This window comes from Anoplopoma fimbria, chromosome 24 (genome assembly GCF_027596085.1).
Source record: "Anoplopoma fimbria isolate UVic2021 breed Golden Eagle Sablefish chromosome 24, Afim_UVic_2022, whole genome shotgun sequence".
NCBI lineage: Eukaryota > Metazoa > Chordata > Actinopteri > Perciformes > Anoplopomatidae > Anoplopoma > Anoplopoma fimbria.
Window position 1 is genome coordinate 19245123 of NC_072472.1, and position 20342 is coordinate 19265464.

At 38.7% G+C, this 20342-nt stretch overlaps 2 protein-coding genes across 3 annotated transcripts; both read right to left on the reverse strand.

The window, feature by feature from the left end:
• Positions 1-1095: 1095 nt before the first annotated feature.
• tm7sf2 (transmembrane 7 superfamily member 2) lies at positions 1096-13416 on the reverse strand. Of its 2 annotated transcripts, none has more exons than XM_054626128.1 (11): positions 13345-13416; positions 12122-12204; positions 11187-11383; positions 10011-10065; positions 9233-9427; positions 7259-7362; positions 5146-5265; positions 4842-5010; positions 4678-4758; positions 4358-4480; positions 1096-1800 (listed from the first exon to the last, which is right to left on the reverse strand). In XM_054626128.1, the coding sequence occupies exons 1-11, from the start codon at positions 13401-13403 to the stop codon at positions 1640-1642; spliced, it is 1347 nt and encodes a 448-aa protein (XP_054482103.1). In that variant the 5' UTR covers positions 13404-13416; the 3' UTR covers positions 1096-1639. The 2 variants fall into 2 exon arrangements, with proteins under 2 accessions (XP_054482103.1, XP_054482104.1); XM_054626129.1 differs by lacking the exon at positions 13345-13416 and adding an exon at positions 13228-13285.
• A 723-nt stretch (positions 13417-14139) lies between these two features.
• Positions 14140-20132, reverse strand: vps51 (VPS51 subunit of GARP complex). Its single transcript, XM_054625919.1, has 11 exons — positions 19683-20132; positions 18884-19013; positions 18630-18776; positions 18318-18537; positions 17018-17930; positions 16690-16905; positions 16481-16564; positions 16211-16345; positions 15979-16100; positions 15355-15442; positions 14140-15267 (listed from the first exon to the last, which is right to left on the reverse strand). The coding sequence occupies exons 1-11, from the start codon at positions 19866-19868 to the stop codon at positions 15007-15009; spliced, it is 2502 nt and encodes an 833-aa protein (XP_054481894.1). The 5' UTR covers positions 19869-20132; the 3' UTR covers positions 14140-15006.
• Positions 20133-20342: the final 210 nt, after the last annotated feature.

Genomic DNA, 20342 nt, shown 5'->3' on the forward strand with positions numbered 1-20342 from the left:
TAGAACCATATTCACACTAACATTTTGTATAAAACAATTCAACATTCAAATAACTAATCTCATATGAAAATATCAATAATATTACATTATGTCATGCACTTCTCTTAACAGAAACATAAAGTGGCATGAGAGCATAAAAATGACCAGAATCGGGGAAAAGAAAACAATATTATGTCTTATTTCAGCATGAAACCAGTCACCATGTTGACAAACGTGACATTATACAAGCACATTCATAATCAGCACTTAGCGTATGAAAAACAACAAAAAAAAGCTTGAGTGCTGTGTAGGCAAGGCCAGGGGCCAACTCTACTGTAAATGGGCTTCAAAGGTGAAAATGAAGGTGTGCATCAGCAGGAAGCTTTGCCATCTGTATGCACACACCTCACTGCAACGTGAGAGAAATATCATCTGCAGTGTAAATGCACAGCGATTTATAATCGAAAAGGCCCACTTTGATTTTTGATTACCTGTTAATATAATAGGGATCTAAATATGTTAAAAAGGGGGAACAGACAAACTCCACTTTCAAAATGCCATGTGTACCAAGTTAATGGCCATAATAACAGACCATCATAAAATATGTACTTCTTAGTAAGCCCCTATTTAAAAAAAACTTTCCTTGAGGTGAAACACCGGTCAGTTAACAATATGACCACCTGCCGCCCACACAGTGAATCGACCTGCTCTGATTCAAAGCTTCAAGAAGGAGCACTGCTTTAATGATGATTGAGGCCTTTTACTTGTACTAATGTAGCCCATACACACTTTGTTCCTTTAGCGTAACTTGGAGAGAAGCAAATTCAAAGCTGATGTTTGACAGAAAAAGCGCAGGAGCTTGTGTAACGTCTGCTATTAAGACCTAAATGCTGAAAAGAGAATTAATTTAATGAATTTGTTGTCAACAGGTTGGATGAGGTTGTTATAAACATACACAGAGATTAGCTGCCATTTTCACAGGCTTGAAAAGACATAGATTCTACTCTTCATTCAAGCTTTTGAGCTCACCCATACTAACACAATAATCTTGTGATTACCACAATGCTCAGAGAGTCACTGTCCGTCTAATAAGGGCAATTAAGATACATGATCAAGTGTTGTTTGGTGTTTTTTAATTGTTTATAAATGTATTTAACAGATACACAAAAAAAGGAGATATTAAAAACAAAAAAAAAAGAAAGTTGGTAACAATGCTGTGACCCAGTCTTTTCATTTAAATAGGCACTGATGTTCACATGGAAATGCATTTTATTTTTCTGGGATTACATTTTTTCATTACATTTTTGAAAGAAAATATCAATTATTTTTATGAGAAAAGACTCACAAGGCCTTTTTTTCTGGAATGCTTAAGCTGAAAAAGTGTCTTCAAACTGATTTACCTTAATCAGATTCAGAGGTTTTAAAGTTAAAAAAAAATCAATGAATTAGAAATAGTGATCCATTGAACATCATTTTGTGACTGAACCACAGCCTTACCAAACAAGGCCGATAGAAATTATGAGATCCCTGCAGATACCCAGTAGCAGCACTGGATAATAGTTTGTGGTCTGTGTAACTGAAAATGGATTTACATTTTAAGTTATTGCTAAGTTTGTGTTGGAGACAGTTTTGGTCCCGTTCCACGTGTCTGCTTTCCAGTTCAGTAGATATAAGGGAAGATCCTGTAGGGGACACGATGACAGTAGGTGTCCCATGCTAGTCCGTATTTGGCCCTACACTGTCTCTCATCACGGTCCTCTCGGTGAATCAGCAAGACAGTGAAATATATGACATAGAAGTAAGGCAGAAGATGAGAGAAACCTACAGAAAAGACACAAAGGATAGACTTTAAGTAGGAGGAAACATAACATAACGACAAAGAAAAAAGTGACATTAATGAATCACACATGAATTATCATCACAGCAGAGAAAAACTGACACCTTTTACTATTGACCTCATTGAATGATGTAAATGACATAAAAAAGCTGTAATCAAGTAAACACCTGAAACATTATTAAATACATTACCAAAAAAAAGTAATTCCGTCAGGGTCTGGATGTTCATATTTGTCAGTGCAGCTTATATACGTCTTGAAAATGCTGTCATGAATAATTTTTTTTGAGTGCATAATTTAGCCGTTTGTGATTTTTTTTGCAACGGCATTTAGGCAGATTCTACAGTACATCTCAATTACAAAGGCAGCTCCACCAGTGAGTCACATAAAGTTTGAATAATGAGCAGTATGTGTCAGCTGTAACAAAAGTCTGACAGACACCATTTCAGGGAGTGAGTTTTCACGGGAACATAAGGCAGCTTACAGAGGAACAAAGAGAACACATTGTTTCTGCCTTTATTGCTTCTGCATCAGTCACAAAAATGGTATGATTATCTAATAAGGACAGGAAGGAAATACCATGCTTTTTTGGTAGCCATCAAAATGTCTTGATAACACAGAGTATCTGAAACTGTCAGTCACTGAAGATTGTCAGATTTGTAACTTTGTTCGCCATTTTAGTGGCTATAAAATCAATATTTTCACAGCAACAATGGATCCCTATATTTCTTGTATATGGAAGGGACAAACCCATAGATCATCATGACGTGACAGTTCCCCTCAGCTCTAGGGAGCTAATAAGCGTCTTTCAGTTTATTGTTTTAATTTTCCAGCCTGCAGCTTTATTGTTTCTGGTTCAGTCTCACTGCTCTGATAATGTTTTTGCAGACGCATTATGCATCTGTTTTCAGTGAAAAGCTCTAGAAACCCACCGCACAATATTTGCGCAACACCAGACACACAGTAAGCGGCTAAGCGTGGAGCATTTAGTATCTGGTTGATGCACTGGATTTATTTTTAGACAAACAAATAAGAGAAAAGGGGTCTAAATCTGTTGAAAAAGGGGCAATAAAGAAACAAACTAGAGCTTCAAAATGCTATATGAACCAAGTGGCTGGCCTTAATAACAGACCATTGTGGAAGATTTACTCGTTAGTAAGCACCTATTTCTAAAATAACTTACCTCAAATCAACATTGTGCAACTTAAAATAAAAACGTACACCAGCAACTTGGTAAGGAATCACCAAAATTAACAGTATTTACAATTCAAGTGAAAAGCATTTTAATGCAGCATCAAATTGATCAATACTTAACCAGGAATTAAACTTCCACTATATAATGTATAAAGTATATAGATAAAATTGAATTGAATAGATCTGCCCCATTGTCACCAATACCCAGTAAAGCTATTTGAGTCATCCCTAGAGAATGGTTCCTTTTATTCCCGGCCTGAAAGCAATAACGTTGTTGTAAAAGTCAGACCTCATACCCTGTGAGCAATACATGAACTATACTTTTTTGACTGAGCAAACTAATGCAGGGTTGCAAACCGTTACTGTCCTGACGTAGCTGTGGTGATCTGTCTCACGGCTAACATGAAGACACTGACTGTCCGACAAAAGACCCCTGCCAATGTTATTTATGAAACATTTAGTTTAGATTTAGGCTGTAACCTTATCAGTGTCATCCCCGTCTCATGGAGCTTAGCAAACTATGTAAATGGGTTGAAAACACTAGTAGTGTCATTCTTCTTTATTTCTTTTGGTTTTAAAAATAATATCAGTCTACCTTGTGAGTCAACATTGTTCTTTGGCTTCTGACGTCATATTTGCTAGTTCCAAGTTCTTCAGCTTGTTAATAAATGCTTCTGTACAGCTGTCTATGTTTTTATGATAGCGGTGTTCAGCTACAAAGCTGTAGGGGCTCCAAATGGCAAAAATACCAATTCTTGCATAATGTTGCTGTGAGGTGACAACGTTTTACAAAAGAAACTGAATATTTGACTTATCTCATTAGGTAACTACAAACATGACTCCAAATAAACGCTACCATTGCTCTACTGGATGTGAAAAATGTGCTCACATTTTGAGCCTCCTTTGTTTAATAAAAAGGCTTTTTCAACATAAAGTAAAGTATGTTGTTTTGTGTATATTGGGTGTTGTATTGATTAAGACACTCAGCCCTAAATAATTAAATAAATTGTTCTCAACAAAGCTACACACTTAACATCTTAACTTAACATTTAGATTAATCAACGTGTCTGACAGTCGCTTCACCAAGCTTTTCTGGATTGTATTGTAAGTTTACAGTTATTTTGGCCACCTTCTGTACAGAATTTATGATCTACACAGAGGTACATGTACAGTTTAAAAAAATTGTGTCGTTAAAACGCCAATGCCAACATTTTTGTTTCTAATGATAAATATCGCTGGATACGATAAACACTAATCCACATTTTCCAATGATGACTTTCTGTGATTGTGTCACGTCAGTGTGGCCTGCATGCAATACGAGCCTTGCAAAGGCTTTTAAGCTGTCTTACCACATGGCAGGGACCACGCCAGGGCCATGAGGAGGTCACCGAGGTAATTGGGATGACGGACGAGCCCCCACCAGCCAGACACCAGCAGACGTTTCCCTGTTGCTGTGGCGATGGTCTCCAGTCCTGCAAGGGGAGCATGTACATTTTTCTGAGTGCAAGAAGTGCAAGTCACTTCAGAGATAAACACCCACTTCACTCTGTTACGTAAAGCATGTGTTGAGACAAATAATAAGAAATCATATGTGAAAGAGTACAAGTGGGAGTATTTGTATTGATTTAGAGACAACAATAAAAAGGCCAGAGTCTTTAAAATGACTGACTTGCAACACTTGGATGTGTAGGGTCTCGTCTGAACTGGTTCTTCTGTGAGTTGGATCTTCTGAAAATATAATATCCAATACCTGATGGCAAAGAGACAAATGTTATGGTGGTCATCTTTAACAATGACCTTAACATATATCAACAAGAGCTCACACATGATTACCATTCAGTGCTATTATAGACGCTGCTCCGAGTGAACTTAGGGCCTGTGGATGCACAACAAGGAAGGAAGCTTGCAGGCCGTATGTGAAGGGAACCCAGGCCAGGTCCCCAAAGACCAACATGAAGCCAAAACCATCATGCACAATGTCCATGGTTGTCAGAACAGCCTCCTGTTTCAACAAAAAAGTACATGGGATACAGGGGAAATAATAAATTAATAATTATTGTTACAAAGACTTGTCTGAAGTCATGAGGATCTGCAGTACTTAGAATAATCTTAATGGCTGACTTTGTAAACCTTTCACCTCATTCCACAGAGCATCTGCCACGTACAGCAGCTGGAAACTGTTGACCAGTATCATGGCGAGTGAGGGGGAACCGCGAAGCTCCACCTCCTTCATCAACATGCCAAGGTTTATGACCACCTGAGAGAACAACAGGGGAAGGGAATACTGATTAACATCACTAGTTAGGCAACATTTTTCAACTGCACTTGCCAAGTTTTGGATGACAAATTCATTTTGTGATTAATTGGATGAGAACAACAAAAAGTCGCTGTCAGGTAAAACATTAAACATTGTAGCAGAGACTGAAACAAAAACTGCATCCAACACGAACATAACCACAGTGGTTGCATTCATTCCACAGACAATAGCTATTTACATTCAGCGGCCACATAATTAGAAAACATTTTTAAATTCAAATGCAATCTAATACAACAGCAGTACAATAATTTGGAGGTTTTTGTGAGCCCTGTCATACAGGTACTCATTTTATTTATATGTTTTAACACATTATATTCAGAGCTGTTTCTAATATTCTGTCCCTCTCATGTATGTAAATAAGGAAGACAAGAAAATGTCCAGTTCAACACCACCTTTAAACATGACCTTATTAATAAACGAATGATTGAAATTACACATTTCTGTAACAAAAACTGAATATTATAAGCTTTGTAAAGGCAGAAATTATGTCACAGCTGTTGTATTGACTTGCATTAGATTGTACAGAGTCCCCTTTTAAAAGTAGCCACTGAGTGTATGTTACCATTAAATTAAATTAAATCTATAAAAATCTGTGTTACCTTCACCAGCACAGAGTATCTTTATGTATATTTTACTCATTAATATTCTAATGTATTCATAACTTGAGGGCTGGACAGTTTGTCATGAGAACGAAGTGGTTTGTGGTTAAGAAATCAAAATGTTGGAATTATCACTGCTTGTCATGAATACCTCACATATAATATCAGTTAAGTTTGATCCTCTTTACTCCACTGTGTTGTGAAATATTGTTTTACATATTCTATGAATAAAGATGTTCTCTCTCACAGCATGTAATGACTTATCTTTCCATCGGTGCTACTGGAAGGAGCCAATATAACATATCATTAAGAGTCTTAAATGTCATTTTCAGCAATTGTAAGATGTTCAAAGTTAAAAGCACATAGTTTAAACATTCAACAGGAAACAAACATCTCCCACACACTGTCTGTAGCCAGTTGGAGGGAGCTTTTTCTGTCCTCTCCTACGCACCTGGCTTTAGAACATTCACATGTGCAAAGGTTTTACTGTTTATACTGTGAATACAGAGAAAAAAAAAAGGTAAATAAAGTACTCATTACCTCAAAAATGTCCAGTATGACTCCATCCTTTTACTGTCTTTACTAGTGTTTATATGTTGTTTTATTGGGACTAGTGAAGATAAAGAGAACCTTGCTGTAATCTCACGAACCGTACTTGAAATTCTCACTGGAATTTCTATATTTAGTCTCATTTGATTATGACTCAAACACAAATAATGATGCCTGCCCTCCAACAAATGTCTCACTGTGTCAGGTCATCAGGGAGAAAAGTTTCTGATTCTGAATACTAATTATTGTGGAAGATCAGTGGAGAGCAACATCGCCACCTGTTGGTCTTGTTTGGCTCTCTAACAGAGATCACCATCAGTGTTAATTAATGTTTACAAGTAAGCATTATAAATTATTCAGACTAACAACTAAAGTGAAATATTACCAAAAAAGTATTTAGTTTCAAGCAGTTAATACAAAAAGTAAGCTTTGTGTTTTAGTAAACGTTTTAATTATGCCACATTTGTTTTATTCTTTGTCCTTTTAAGGTCTTCTGCTTTTAAATTGATTATATTTGTTAAACTGCATAACTTTATTTATGTATGAGATAATGACAGCAAGGTCTCATTCAATTTCTCTGAAGCAAATTTTATTATTTAACATTTCGTCAGACTTGGTTGGGGGCAGCTTCCCAATTTTTAACCTCAAAATAGGGTAAGTATATAAAACAATTTGTATATAACAACCTTTGTAACAGAAATTTTAATCAGTGTCTGGATTCAAAACTTTCAAAAATAGTTGGATTTGAAAGTGGATTGATTGTTCACCCTTGGAGGTTAACTCACCCAGCCAATCAGACCCGGTCTGAGCTCACAGAAATATTTAAGGTCAAAGTTTCCAATCCGAGGGTTCAGCTCCCGTCCGATGAAGAAGTCATAGAGGGGATTTCCTAGACAGGACAGAGGGATGAATGCTACAATTAATCCACAGGAGAAATGGACACATAAAGTAATTCTGTTCAACTCTTTTCAAAATTGAACAGTTTGTTGACTGTTGTAATTCTCACCACATTATTGTGAATGTGAAGAAAACTGAGGAGATGATTAATTCATTCACAATGGGCCCATAAATCAGTATTCTTCATATAAATATCTTGGTGTACGGACGACGTATTTATCATCTGGTGTGATAAAACCTGGTTCTATTATTTGAAACTATCGTCATTTATTACATTTTATGTTATGAACTACTGCCTCACACTCAACATGTGAATTTAAGCATGTTTATGCATGAGTGTATGTGTGTATGATTTATGTTATGTGTCTGTATGTGCATTGTGACGTTTTTGGCTGTGTGTTTTGTGTGACGGAGCGGCTTGGAGCCCAAGACAAATTACAATGCAGGACAGTTAGAATAAATGTTACTTTATCAGTCGAAAGCTCTTTAGGTCTATTAGCTTGATAAATCTGCTGTCACATTAATGTGCATTTCTTTCATCGCAGCATCATTTCAGAGTAGAAAAAGCACAGCTGTAATCAACAACATTAATTTATGGCTACATTCCATTTAGGCAAATGATTCTAAAGGTCGGGGTAAAATGTCAGCTGCGAAAAATGTTCAATCCATTGCACCAGTTACTAGGTGATGTGAAGTGTTCTACGTGCCCATCTGACCTTTTTTTCCGTTACTTTCAGCAATTTTTCTACAATTGACCTGAGTACCCTTTAACAAACCCCAGAAAAGGAGCATGAATTTGTTGCTTTAGGCTGTTTGTAAGCAGACAGAGGAACAGTAACTGTAGTTGAGAACAAAAATCATACAGATCAACTGATCTACAATGTTTTCCATTTTGTTTCATCTTAAAAAAACAATAGTGTACAGCCATGCTAGCAGCTCTGTGGGGCTGTACTTAGGTATGCTAAAATGCTGATGTTCACCACCATTAGTTTAGCACGTTAACTTATTTAGCTAATTATCACTAAAAGCTGTACATCAGAGTCAGTTGAGGATACCATTAGTTTTGGAGTGATTTTTGCAAATATATATCTTCATAACATTTTGTTGCCATCCATCTCTTCAGCCAATTACTTAATTGATTCTGAATTCGCCCACCTACATTCTGTTAAAATCATACATGTTAATTAATTTGACAATGACAATAAAAACACTGTGCAATAATAGTTAATATAGTTTTTTTTTCTGTCTGTAAATATTATATTTCAGTTATTGTGTTTTTCTACTGTTTTTATTGCTTATTTATAATACTTGTTTTTTATTTTTATTTTTTATTTTTTATTTTTATCTTGTCTTTCTTTACTATGTCTCTTGTGTGCACTTTAACTCTATGCTGCTGTAAGCCTGCAAATTTCCCCGCTGCGGGACTAATAAAGGATTATCTTATCTTATCTTAATTTCATGGGAACTGAATCACTTTTTGAGGTTTGACTCTATAGCATGGCACTGGAGACAACATGTTGTTGTAGCCTTGCTCATTTTGTCTTTTCAAAAACTAGGATGGACATAATCATCAGCGAGCAGAAGCTGAATTGCAATACTCTATGGTCTCAGGTTTCTGCCTTCAGATGCAGCAGAGCACACAGTGTACTTTGTGTAGCAGGGTCAGCTTACTCGAAAGAGTGTTCACTTGATGCCTGCAGGCTCCTGAAGAGCTTGGCCGTTAGATTATTACCCAGAGGAATACCAAAATGATCCACCAAACAATAAAAGAGGCCTGCAAATGCACACTACATCACGAGTAACTGTTTTAAAATAGTATTTTAAGATGGAAGCTTCCTTTAGTGATGAACCTTAACTCTCACCTGTGTTGCCCCCCAAGGCGAGAGCATGAGACGGGACCCAAAAGGAGCGGATGTAGAGGTAGACAGAGAACAGGAACGAGACTGCTATTGCACACACTGCTAGAGGCAGCAGCAGCTCAAACAGATACCCCAGAGGAGCCCCGAGCACCAGTAATAACATCAGCAACACACCGCTGACGCACAGGCCATGAAAACCTGAGGGAGAGAAACAAACAAAGCTAAATGTTGTGGCCAGGAGATAAATAGACTGACACAGGCTGGTTAAAAAAAAAAAAGGTAAAAGTTGGAAGAGATGGAACTTCAGATTGTATAACTTAAGTAAACTTTAGCTCAAGGTCACAATAGCTAGAAAGTGTTAAGAGGTTAAAAAAAAGATACATAAAGGAACATGACTTGTGGATCAAACTTGAAATGAAATGCCACAGCACGTGAATTGTACTATAGCAAAGCATAACAAATGTGAAAAAAGAACAATTGCCCTGAAGACTCAAGCATAACTGTGAAATATGAATAGCTATCATAATATTACTTTATAGTACTACAATATTATAGACAATAACATTCAAGAGCATAATTATCCTCCATTAGTCATTGTACAAACAAAGCTAGTTGCTGCTCAACAACATTGCAGAAAATCACACTGACAATATGACTAAAAGATCAAAACTGTCTCATTAACATATGCATATTACATCCTAAAAATAAATAGTCAGGAAAAACTAAACATATAATGTGTTGCAATGCTCATGTCTTTTTTAATGATTGGTAATATAGATACCATTTATGGGATACTTGAGGCGCGTTCCATCCCTCAGCACTAATCCTTCAGACACCTGCAGGTAAATACACTCATTTAGAATTTAAACACATACATATTCTGTGTATTCATTAATAATTGTAACAGAGTCAGAGGCTCAGTCAAAGTATAAGAATGTTCTCAATGGGGCTCAATAAAGTCTTATCTCAGAACACAATATCTGGATTGAAAGTCATCTAATGACAGTATAGCAATTCATGTAGGCTTAATATTGTGTTTATAATATATGGTCATGCTAAATTTGGCTGTTGTAAGCCTGCAAATTTCCCCGCTGCGGGACTAATAAAGGATTATCTTATCTTATCTTATCTTATCTTATCTTAAGTTAATCACAATATTAGTTAGAATATTTGTCCCCTATCAGTTTATGTCAGAATGGCAATTATATATGCAAGTATCACACTTTCAAGCATTACACATAAAAACCTCTTGGAGTGTGTAAAGACAATAACTTTAAAGTGGGACTATGTGACCTTTGAAAGAAGAATCAACATATCCCTCTTCTATCAAATGAAAAGGTATAATCATAAACAATTAAACGCACCCTTGTTCAATATATTTTTGCAGTTACAGTCTCTCTTGGTCTGGTATAAACTATGGTTGCTAATGTTAGCAACATTTCTAATCGATGTCTAACATTAGTAAGCAGTTTGTTGACTTTATGATGATTGTTCAGCTTCTGCTACTTACAATATATTTTAGCACAGATAACCATGAATATGTCTTTAAAGGAATAGTTTTACATTTTGCCGATTTGCTGCGTTTTCGCTGAGGCAAGAAGATCTATATCCGTCCCACATGCTCTTTAAATATGAGGCCCAATGATTGCACTATATGATCATATTCAAAATTCAGATCACAATTCCACTGAAAGTTAAGACAATAATATATTTTTAATCTATTAGTATTAATTATCACCTAACTACAACATTCCTTCAGAAATCAATGTTTATCATTGAGTATATATAGATTTACTTTAACACACAACAGGAGCTTCTATGGGGAGTTGTTTCATCAAAGCCACCATATGACCTACAACATTTTTTACCCAGACGCAGCATTTTATTGATGTGTTCATCACCACAGTCGGGTTCAATGTAAATTTAACCTAGAGCCAGGCTGATGAACGGGTCATACCTTTCCTAATGGCATCACATAGAGGAGGGCATGCAGAGCAATCCAGCCCAGCAGAAGCACGAGGGCCAGAGGGTCCCATAGCTGGTCAGTGGAGGGGAGTGGAGGGGGCCACTGGAGCACACTGGCCTCAGGGGATCGACTCACACCAATCAGGAACAGCACCGTCAATGGGAGAAGGACGGGTATGCATAAAGCACCTGAGAGATATCACAGATAAGAGTGAGATGACAACCTGACTGACGTCACTGAGCAGAACTTTTCAGAAGCAATGAAGCGACATCTGAGGGAAAACTTGTATATATATATATAATTAATGGAGAAGAGTGAGACTATGTAATGTACCACATCTTATTTCCACATCTGTAGTCCGCAGCGAGCTCAGCTATCATGTTCAAAACATGATTTTACTTTAAAAACAAGTGGAGAGCAAATTGGATGTGATGCTCACTATAAGGAATGCAGCGGGAGAAGCACCACTACTGTGCACACACACACACAAAGAAGATGTGATGTATTCGTTTTCTCATTAATTTCATATCTACAGTGACAAATTTTACTTGGGTGGTAGTGTTGATTCTTAATTATAGCTGTATTGAACAGTCAGGGTTCATGCTGTGATCTTTACTGCAGCGAGTTCTGTATTATTATTTCTGTTGTTCTAAGCGTTATGATTTTATGACACAACAAATATCATTACAGTGTCTATAATTCACAAAAAGTAAATTAGTATGAATGCTTTTTTGTATGCCGGCTGTAAACCTCACTGACGTTCAGTTCTTCCTTTCGTTAAATCTGCTTTTGTTCACTAAGAAATGCAGTTTAAACATGTTCCACTTGAAGTTCACCATCAGTGTACAACAGTTTGTACAGAAAAGCAGCTCTTATCTGTGAGCAACACAGTGTAATGAAAAATTGTCAGGCCTGCTGTGACTCACCCAGGGCTCCTCCAAATTCCCTCTCTGTGTCATGTGAGGATCTGTGTTTGAGCGCTTGACTGTTTGGCCTCATTATTGGTCTCCTGTGAAAATAGTTAAGTAGCTCTGTCAAAATAAAGACATTTGGGAGACAAATAAATTGTAATTAGATGGCAATGACTATTGGTACAAATGACAATACTAGGAGAGACTTCAGATGATGGTGAATTTTGATTTGCAACAAAAGCTAAACATCCTTGTTAATAGCAGTATTTCTGAACTTAGGAACAACCAATGCATTTGTATTTTTACTCAGGTTTTTCTAATTTATGTTAGTATGTAATATTTAACTCCACTACATGTTTTTAAAGCTTCAGCTACCAGTGACTATGCTAGGATTTACTTGAAGTTGCCAAACTGTACAAGAAAGTTTTATCACGATAGTGTGACAGATGTCATCTAGCCAACAGGTTATAAATTGGATCAAAGCGGCATAACTCTACCTGCTATATTAAAACGCAGCCTGACTTATAACGCATCAATAATGATAATATTATTAATAATAATAATAGACTAATATAATATATTTAGCACTATTCAGGGACTTTTACCTTTGATACTTTAAGTGCATTTGCTGGTTATACTTAAACACACACATTTCAATAGAGGACTTAAACTTGTGGCAGAGTATTTTTACATCAGGGTATTTGTACTTTTTGTTTTAAAACCACTGGTCAGTGTGACACAATTACTCCCACAGACTTTTCACACAGAAAACATCTGTGAGTAAGGGGATGCCTAAGGGTAACCCTAATAATGCTGCCTTCAAGGACATTCTATCACAGGACGACCGGGGTAAAAAAAAAAACCAGACAAATAAATAAGTGCAAGAGAAATCAACGTTGATGTCAGAAAACGTATATTAAAATGAGCTTTAACTTGAGCAATTTTTGTAATTCTGTAACATTATTTAGATAAGCTGTTAATTTGTAGTGTAGTAGTATTGCGCCTGCAGTCGTAAACCACCGAAACAAAGTTCAGGTTGGTTCTTGTGTGTCCGAGCAGCTACACTTCTATGATGAACCGTGAGACGAAAGGCCGTTTGACGTTAGTTGCTGTCCCATTACCTGCGGATGCTAGAATGATCCGAGGGCGCGAGAAACAATGGCTTTGCAGGTAATTTACAGCGTATACAACAAGCAAAAAGCCGTGTGTCTTGTAACACAGCAAATACAGTGTCTTACCGGTGTAAAGCATGGAGGTGTAGATGGGACTGAGATGGTATTCCAATCAATGCGCCCATCCAGCAGCATGCAGAGGGAGACGCCCCCGAAACACGTTGAATAGCACGAAACGGCCTCTAAGCCAATCAGATCGTCCCGAAATCATCAGAAGAGGGTGGATACGAGAGGGTTAGGCCAATCAAAAGAGCTCATCAGGTGGCGACAGTGCATACTAAGGCTGCAGACGTTGTGAAATATTTCATGTTTTTTTACATGACATAAGAATAGTGTTTGTCCGTCAGAAAAACATACTTGCCAATATCAGGCACTCAAATAAGTATCCTTATATTTGGATTGGTTAATATTAGTCTAACTTTGAAGAAAGTCAGTCATAGCCCTCCTAACCTTCTACACATAAACAGAACTTTTATAAATTATAATTCAAAAAATTGTGATTACAATATAATTCTACTATATAACAGCCACACAGTGCCAGGGCGGTTATATAGTAGAAATTATATTGTAGTCCGTTTGTCATTGTTGTCATGGCAAAATGATGTCCTGGTGATTGTCAATGTAAAGCAGGAACTATCAAAGATTTCACTACTTAACCAGGTGTTGATATGACTGTGGACAGCTTTTTAATGCAATAGCATCAACACCGAGCAAGATACATGAATGTCACAAATCTTTATAGATGTGTAGTTGACATCTAAATGATGTTGAACTCATAGATGGGTGTGTTCCGAGCAAGGACAATGGGGATAAAGGGGTAGGAACCATTGGCACCCCACTTTACGCACCTGGTCCAATTTGGCATCACGGCTGGTGTGATCCCATCACAAGATAGTCTCTACATTTAAATGCATCTTCTCAAATTGGTTTTGTCAAGAAAGAACAGCTATTTTCAATCTCACATTCATACACTTTTATTGTAGACATACACATTTAAACCATTCCTAACATACTGTTTATCTGTGAAAGGCATGCACAGAAAACAGAGAATCAACTTACCTCAAGGCAAGAGTTACAGTAAATCTGCTGTAGTTACTTTAAGGCTATGGATTACATAATCAGATGGCATTCAGATTGCAAATTATTCAGCAAAAAACCCTAACAGAATTTAATAATACAGGAGATTCCCACAGGACACAACTTTTCTCTTTAGTCATTCAAATTCTGTATTCACAATGAACACATTTCCTTCAAAGAGAACATGTGCTGCAACGTTCTGCTTTCATTATGGATAATTCATTTATTTCTATCTTTGCAGGTAGGGGAGATGAGAGGGGTTTCTTTTCTCATATTCTATAGTTTGTAAATTAGTATTGTAATGTTAAACCCAAGTACTCAAGGCTCATGTGCACTTTGTATGGCAAGTGCCTGGAATGTAATTTTGATCTATCTAAAATTCACTGAAGGTTTTTGATGACACAGCAGCCCAATGTTTAATATTCTTTAGTGTTGGATGATTTCTTGATATTGTTATAGTAGTTAAAGTGCTATCCCTATGCCATTTTAACAGTACAGAATTAATCTGGATCATAAATTCAACATCTACCAGTAATTGTGGAAGAGAGTGTCTTTAAAATTTGGATGCACAATTCCAGTGTATAGTTATTCTGTCTGTATTTGTTATCTGGTGTTTTGAGAAGACTAGCTGGCTGTGGTGCACTTTGAGCTTTAACCCCGTTCACAGATGACTTCGATCACACTCTGCTCCATTGGTGCAGGATCCAGGCAGCGGTGGGCGGAGCTCCCCACTATCTCATCCAGCAGGAAGTGTACAAGGTTCTCGTCGGAGACGAACCGCCACAGGTACATCTGCAGGTAGTGGCAGTCCACCTGGATCTGCTGCAGCCCGAAACGGCCGAAGGTGCGCAGGCGAACACACTCCAGGAATGTCTTTAAGCTGATTTTGATGATTCCCGTTATCACAGAGACCTGGGACAGTGAAGGGATGTGTGAGTGTGTGTGAGAGATGTTTTTCACTAAAGACTACACTGCCGCGTAACGAAGACCTGCACTCACCTTGTTGAACTCCACTGAGCTGAAGATGTCAATCCTCTCTGAAAACAGCTTGTGTATGTTGCTCAGTAGATTTGTATCCATGGGAGCACTGCAGGCAGTCAAAAGACAAATCAATCAAGTGATTCCACAATTAGAACAATGACCTCATTCTCATGATTAGAAACAACTCAGTAACAGTTGTCCCCCCTGCAGTAAAAGTGAAGGAAGTAATACAGATTTGCTGTCTACGTCTGTTTGTATGCCTTCGCACACCATATCTTACCAAGTATTTAGGGATAGAACAATACACAATAATTCATGGTGGACATTTGTAACTGGTGACAGTGACAACAGTGAGTAGTGATGTATCTTGGCGTAAATTTAGGCTAGAGCTCTTTTTGAAATTTTGATGTTCTCCATCTTTCCTAAATTATTCAAATTTATAGGATAAATTAGAAAAACTTGTAAATCCGAGACTTCATTCATTCATTCTTACTTGGACAGAGTCTGATATGTTGTAAATATATGCTGAATGAAACCAAACGTGCTGTCTCCGAATGCTGTCATTAAGCCAAACAAACACAAAACCGCTGGAGGACTTCCCTTTGTTTCATCATGTCACCAGTATATTTACAGCTAGTTTACCTTGGAGTGTAGCTGGCAGCGTAGCGGGCTTGCTGCCTTGAGCTGCTGTAGACAGAGAAAGTCCTTTTGCTGGAGTCACTGCTGTGTGCTTTCCTCACACCTTCTTCATACAGAAGACCGACCTACGGTAGAGCAGAAACGGTTCATAAGACAGGCTACTCCTACATGGTGTTGAAAGCATAATTTGTGGACTTGAGCATATAATGCAGATGGCGGAATTGTGAGCTGTGACCTGCACATCAATCGAGGTGGTGTCCTCTACTACTCGCTTCATCACAGCACGGACATTTCGTGGCTCGATGGTGTTAACCCAGTCTCGTGTTTCGACGCTCTTTCTTAACATTTGGGAGATAATCAGACCCTGAACCTGCAAAAACCCACAACAAAATATGAAATATTTGTGAGAAAATGTTGTTTGTAGAGTTATTGTCTTGCGTCAAAGTCTCTCTTTTTCCTCAGTAAGAAAAGTAAGTGTATGTTGAAGGTGAAAACGTTTACCTACCTTTACATAATGGTTCAACAGTTTCTGTGCTGCCTCCCTGGCTTCTGTACATAAAGATGTGACGGGTGTTACGGGACTGTGGTGCTGAGGAAGTAAAATAAGAAGAAGACCTGTGTTTAGCGAAATAGGTTTCCTTTCAAAAAAAGAATACTGTTAAATGTATTTTTACAGTGCAATATGGCCTTTTTTGCATGGTGACAGCCATTTACCTGCACAAGGAACTGTTCATCTGTGAGAGTGAGTATGTAGGAGATGGTAGAGGTCTCATAGTCCAAGCAGAGGCGAGACAGTAGCAACAGAAGGGCCGGAGGAGTCGAACCTCCTTTGTCTCCTGCACTGTCACAGAACTGCCGAGAAGACTGGCACACAAACTTTATAAAGCTCACCACCAGGCTCTCACGTACACCTTTGCTGCAGAATTCACCCTGTGAGGAGAAGACAGACATGAACAGCGGTCACTCTCACTATGGGTTAAAGTGGAAAACGATTTTCTGGGGCAAGCTGTTAACTGGCAAATAAACAAGACAAACTATTCACCTTAAAGTACGGCTTGTTGGAGAATGTGATGTCCTTCGCTGTGAAGAGATGCACTGACGCCAACACAGACTTAATCTGATTGAGAATAGAGGCTGACAGGGAGGAGAGCAGCTCTGGCAGGCTAGTCGGAGCATCTCTGCCAGAGGCCGGTCCACCTAGAAGAGATCCCCCTCCAGCTGAAGCACCGGCCACAGAGAGCCGAGGTGTCGCCAGGGCCTGCCGCACGTCTGTCAAGCTGTCCATGTAGAAGCTCTGCAGGGCAGCGAGGTACTGCTTGACCCGCTCTGTTGCTGCCCGTATCACAATCTCAGTCCCCTGGTTTGGCACGGCAGAGCCTGGCAGCAGTTTGGTTACAGCCTGAAGTCTGCGGTGGAAGCGGTCGAGTGCGCGGACCAGGAGGGAGTTATCTCCGACCCCTTTCTCCTCTTGAATCCTCCGCTCCACGAGGGAGAAATACCGAGCAGCCAGATCATCCACAAAGGCATGCAACTTACCATTCGCCATCTGGGGAATGTTTTTGGATGCAAGCTCGCCTGTCTGAGCATGGGTGATAAAGAGTTCTTGATAGGATGTTATTACCAAACATAAGCTGCTGACAAATTCATTGCAGCCCCGGTCAATGAATTCCAGGATGTCAGTGTTTGAGGTGGGAAAAGGGATTTTGCTCGTTTTAGGGATGTTATCAGTCGGAGATCCAGCGGCTGGAGTCGTTGTCAACCTGCGTGCAGAAGCATCTTTCACGGCTGAGGCGGACGGGTACGGTCTTATCTCTGCTTCCAGACCCTGGAGGTCTGACTCAAGTCGAGACCGCGCATGGCTCAGGAATTTATCACAGAGCTCCTCTGCTGGCTCATCCAACTGTAGCAGCAGCTCCACACACTCAGATAAATCTTTAGCGCTTGACCCACCATCCCTTTAAGACAACAACAAAACAGTTAAAAATAGTTGATCTACAGGAAATGATATATCTTTTAACATTTTGATATTCAATGTGGAAAAATATTTTTGTACCGACAAGCATAACATTTAATAAAGACAAAACATCTGTATTATGGTAAACGTTTTCTTAATTTACTTTTTAAATTGAGCAGCGCAAATGTCTGCAATAATGAAAACAGTCTAAAAGGAATTTGTACAAAATTAGAATTCCATTTATTAATTCCTAATTAATTTCTATGGTTCATAAAATCATGGTGCACCTGTCAGTCACATTTGGTGTTAACAATAAACGTGACTCTTTGATTGTGATTCTTCCTCACGGTGGCTTCTTTATTGTGAATGTAGGTTTTGAGATCCCCACCTGAACTTCTGTCTAAGCTCCTGTGCCAAATTATCCATGATGGCGTGACAGTCGTCCTGAATTCCCTTGAAGGAGGGCAGGTGGCTGTACTGCTGCAGCACACAGCGGGCACGGCGGTGGGATCTCACCGCCTGAGAATAGGCCTGCAGTTCCAGACACTTATTTAATCTGGCAGGCAGTTCAAACAGAAACTGCAGCTTCCTTAACAGAGTGTGAACCCCTAGGGTGGAAAATGACAAGACAAAAATATAGAAATAACCAACTTGAAGTCTACAAGACTGATATCAAACGAATGGCCAGTTTAAGTCTCACCTGAGAGTTTTGTAATCTGTGCGTGCTGGTCTTGCAGAGTACCACTGATACTAGCACTGAACTCTGTGATTGCCGCCATGTTGGCAGACAGGCCGTCCATTTCATCCTCCATCTTTTTGAAATCATTCTTCATCTTTCTTATGGTGTCTGGAAAAAAAACATGCAAGGATGGTTCAGTGATCTGCATATGGACAATGCAACAAAATCTAACAACATTTTAACAACAACAGCAACTTAACGAGACGTTCCCTTACCTGTAGCAGATATGAACTTGTTGTAGTTTTCATATACCAGTGTCTGCATGTCACTGTCCAAAGAGCGGATCTGCTTGACCATGCAGGTCTCCTGGTCCATCAACTCCGCAAGGGAGCACTCCCTCCTAAGCTGCATTTGGAAACACAATTGGTCACAATTCCACTTGAAAACAGTATATATGAAATACTAAGAACAGCTTACTTCATAACTGATACAACCAAAGCAGTGTAAAAGTTTCATCCACAAACTACCATTCAACCGCAAGAAAATAATGCAGTGTGTGTAAAGAAATGTCCAGTGCACTTGTTGTTGTTGTGCCATTTCCATGAGAAGTAATGTCAGGTGAATGAGTACTGGTAACATTCATTGGTTGGTCCTGAAACTGAATTACAAGACTTTGTAGCATGTCATCTCTTTGAACGGGCTGCTGGTGATAGCCATATCAGACACTTTCCTTTCATTCAAATATTAGCATGATATATCTCTATATATATATATATATATATATATATATATATATATATATATATATATATATATATATCAGCAGATGGCATTGTGGGTATTGTTTATATGTGCAGTGAGCTAAGCAACTTAATGATACTAAATGGGGACTGTGTGTTCCTCTGTGTTTAATTGATGTGATAGTTTTTATCATCTAACAAACATAAATAGAAAAGTGACTAGGCTTTTAACATTACATACAAGCTTCAGCTAATAGCATACAGTGCTGCAGAGGCCATTAAGTGAGTTGTGTCACAATGGAAACAGCTCACATGACAGCAGTGGTCCACTCACCTTGTTGAGGAAAACATCGGGGTCGAAATGCGGCCCGTTGATGTCGCAGGGATCCAAGGACTTCGACTGCTCCACGGCCTGTCCTTCCTCGTTGATCCCGTAGTAGAGCTTCAACATGCCGTGCACCCTGCGCTTCCTGGCGGGATCCTCCGACGCCGCCACCAAGCTGTCCGCCTCCACCTCCATTCTGTACGCTGGCCAGCTGAGAAAGGTGCAAACGACAACAAACAAAGGTGACGAAGGCGTCCAGCTGGAAGGAGAAAACACCGACAACTACTGCCTTAAAACGTCCACTTCTTGCTCCAAAGTGACTGATACTTGTGTAGCTTAGCTGTTTGCTCTTAATAAGAGGGCTTTTCCAAATAATTAATTGGAAAATGGCACATTTCTCCTGATACACAGGCAGCTAGCTTGAAAACGTCACTGTTTCCGGGTTTGTAGCCAATCCGGTGGTACGTCGTCAAAGAGTTAGTGTTGTCAAGAGAACCGACTTATGTTGAGAATGTACTTCTGGTTCGACAGTCCGGAAGTGAACTACTGCGCATGTCAACTGTTACACAGCACTCAATTGAATCATGGGAATAAATATACAGCATTAAACAATAAAATGAATACTGAAAACTGCTGAAACAATCAATCATAAATTCCTAACACTAAAAC